The 1,990-nt window shown below is 60.2% G+C and overlaps 1 protein-coding gene across 3 annotated transcripts in view; it reads left to right on the forward strand.

Moving 5' to 3' along the window:
* The window catches only part of RASGEF1C (RasGEF domain family, member 1C), a 42,802-nt gene extending 41,332 nt beyond the window's left edge, over positions 1-1,470 (forward strand). For all 3 annotated transcript variants that reach the window (XM_011976852.1, XM_011976851.1, XM_011976853.1), the window contains 2 exons: positions 171-243; positions 745-1,470. In XM_011976852.1, the coding sequence (XP_011832242.1) occupies positions 171-243; positions 745-769 (98 nt within the window). In that variant the 3' untranslated portion in view covers positions 770-1,470. The remainder of the gene's footprint in view (positions 1-170; positions 244-744) is intronic.
* Positions 1,471-1,990: the final 520 nt, after the last annotated feature.

Here is a 1,990-nt window from a genome sequence, read left to right on the forward strand (position 1 = left end):
CAGGATGGTCTCGATCTCCTGACCTCGTGATCCACCCGTCTCGGCCTCCCAAAGTGCTGGGATTACAGGCTTGAGCCACCGCGCCCGGCCAGAACAGGTTCTTATCATCTGGGTGTAGAACAGGTTACTATCAATCATAGTTGTGAAATTTCACTTCATTTTCTGTCTAGGTCTTTATTTGGCTTCTTATGAAAGTGAGAGCCCAGAGAACCAAACAGAAAAAGAGAGATGGAAATCTCTAAGGTGAGTCTTTGTGCTGAGATGGGGCCTGGGGGCTGCTTGGGACCAGGACAGGGCCGAGGGGCTTCAGAGATACCTGGGTCATCAGCCTCCTGGGAGCCTGAGCAGCCCACAGTGGGGTGGGGCGGGACCAAGCCATGGTCGTAGGATGAGGAGAGGAGGCTGAGCCTGTGACCCTCCCCTCCATAGCTGGTGGCTGCCTCTGTGGGCAGTCAAGATGCATGTCCCAGGGACAGGGACTCCCAGTCTACATTTTTATGCCAGACAGTAGGACACACGCCCCACCTCCTTCTTGCTCAGCGTGTTAACACATCCAAGCGGCGGTCGGAAATGATCCATAGCAGTGGACTTCGAGGACTGGCCACAGGGATTTGCAGAACATCCCTCGGGGGCAGGGGGCCGGCTCTCCTCAGCGCACGGAGAAGATGGCTGTGCTGGAGAGCCGTCTCACCGGGGTGGGGAGCTCCAGGCTCTCACCGCTGCCCGGCATGCTTAAATCTGCAGATCTTCTATTTTGGGGAAGACATGAAAGCGCTGAGCTGAGGGAGGAGGAAGAGATGGAGCCCGCAGAAGACGTCCACAGCCCTGCCTCAGATGGCCCAGCGGGCAGAGGCGGGGGAACGCCTCACAACTTTGCAAATGCCGACCCCGTGGCCTGCTGCCCCTCACAGTGGCCATACGGGCACAGGAGACCTTTTGTGGGACTTCAGCCCTGGCAGGACCCAGGGCCTCCAGACGTGTGGGTGGCACATGCCTTGGGGACATCCTGCCTTCAGGACCGTGGGGCCTGGTCAGTCTGTCCATCCTCGGCAAGGACACAACACTGCCGCAGAGGGTGGGGCCACTGCAAGCTCGAGACCTTGCTTGGTGACATGTGCCACTTAGGCCACCACCCACAGTCTGTCACCAGGTGGCTTGGGAACTTCTGGAACCACAGCAGGCATCACGGTGCGAAGTGAGATGCCCGTGCCAGCCCCGAGCCCACCGGCGGCCACTGCCATTCCGCCCATGGTCCCTCACCCTGCCCTGCCGACGAGCTTGTCTCTGCAGCCCAGGTACCCGCTTCCTGGACGCTGCTGGCCCCAGGAGATAGCTTTCTGGTAACAGCTGTGGAACGGGTCAGCAGGACAAACTGGATACCCGGAGTCACAGTGTGTACACGGCAGTCCCGCCACCCAGCCCCTTGTAAACTCTAGTCGCTATAAACACACCCGTACACCCTGCCTATCCGTGTCCACCCCGTGTCTCCGACCCGCCGGCCTGAGATGACCTTTGGCCAGGATGCCTGGCAGGTTTTCAACTCAGCCCAGGGAATGTTGTAGCCACAGTTCCAGGCATGGGACTGGGAAACCGTTTCCCATCCAGGGACCCGTGTCGTGCTCACAGAGCCTGGTGCACGGTGGATGCTCAGCTAACCTTTGGGGAGGGATACCCAGAGCCTTGCCAGTGCCTGGTGCCCCTTGTCCAGAGCAGGGCATGAGGAAGCCAGTAAAACCCCCTCGGCCCACCAGCAGGCCCCTCCCACAGCCCCACCCAGTCTGTTTCCAGCCCCTCACAAACTGAGCCAGCAAGCAGTGCGCTGGGGAGCAGCTGAGACCCCACCTGACACGTGACAAGGTCATTTAGTCAGGAAGTCAGGGAGGGCAATTTGCACCCCCTTTCCTGGTCAGGGCCTGCTGGGTGGTGGATGGGTTGGGGAGGGAGCGCTGGGGTGCACTGACTGACCCACCCTGGCCCGCTCTAGGCCATG

This window comes from Mandrillus leucophaeus, unplaced genomic scaffold (assembly GCF_000951045.1).
Source record: "Mandrillus leucophaeus isolate KB7577 unplaced genomic scaffold, Mleu.le_1.0 Scaffold170, whole genome shotgun sequence".
Taxonomy (NCBI): Eukaryota; Metazoa; Chordata; class Mammalia; order Primates; family Cercopithecidae; genus Mandrillus; species Mandrillus leucophaeus.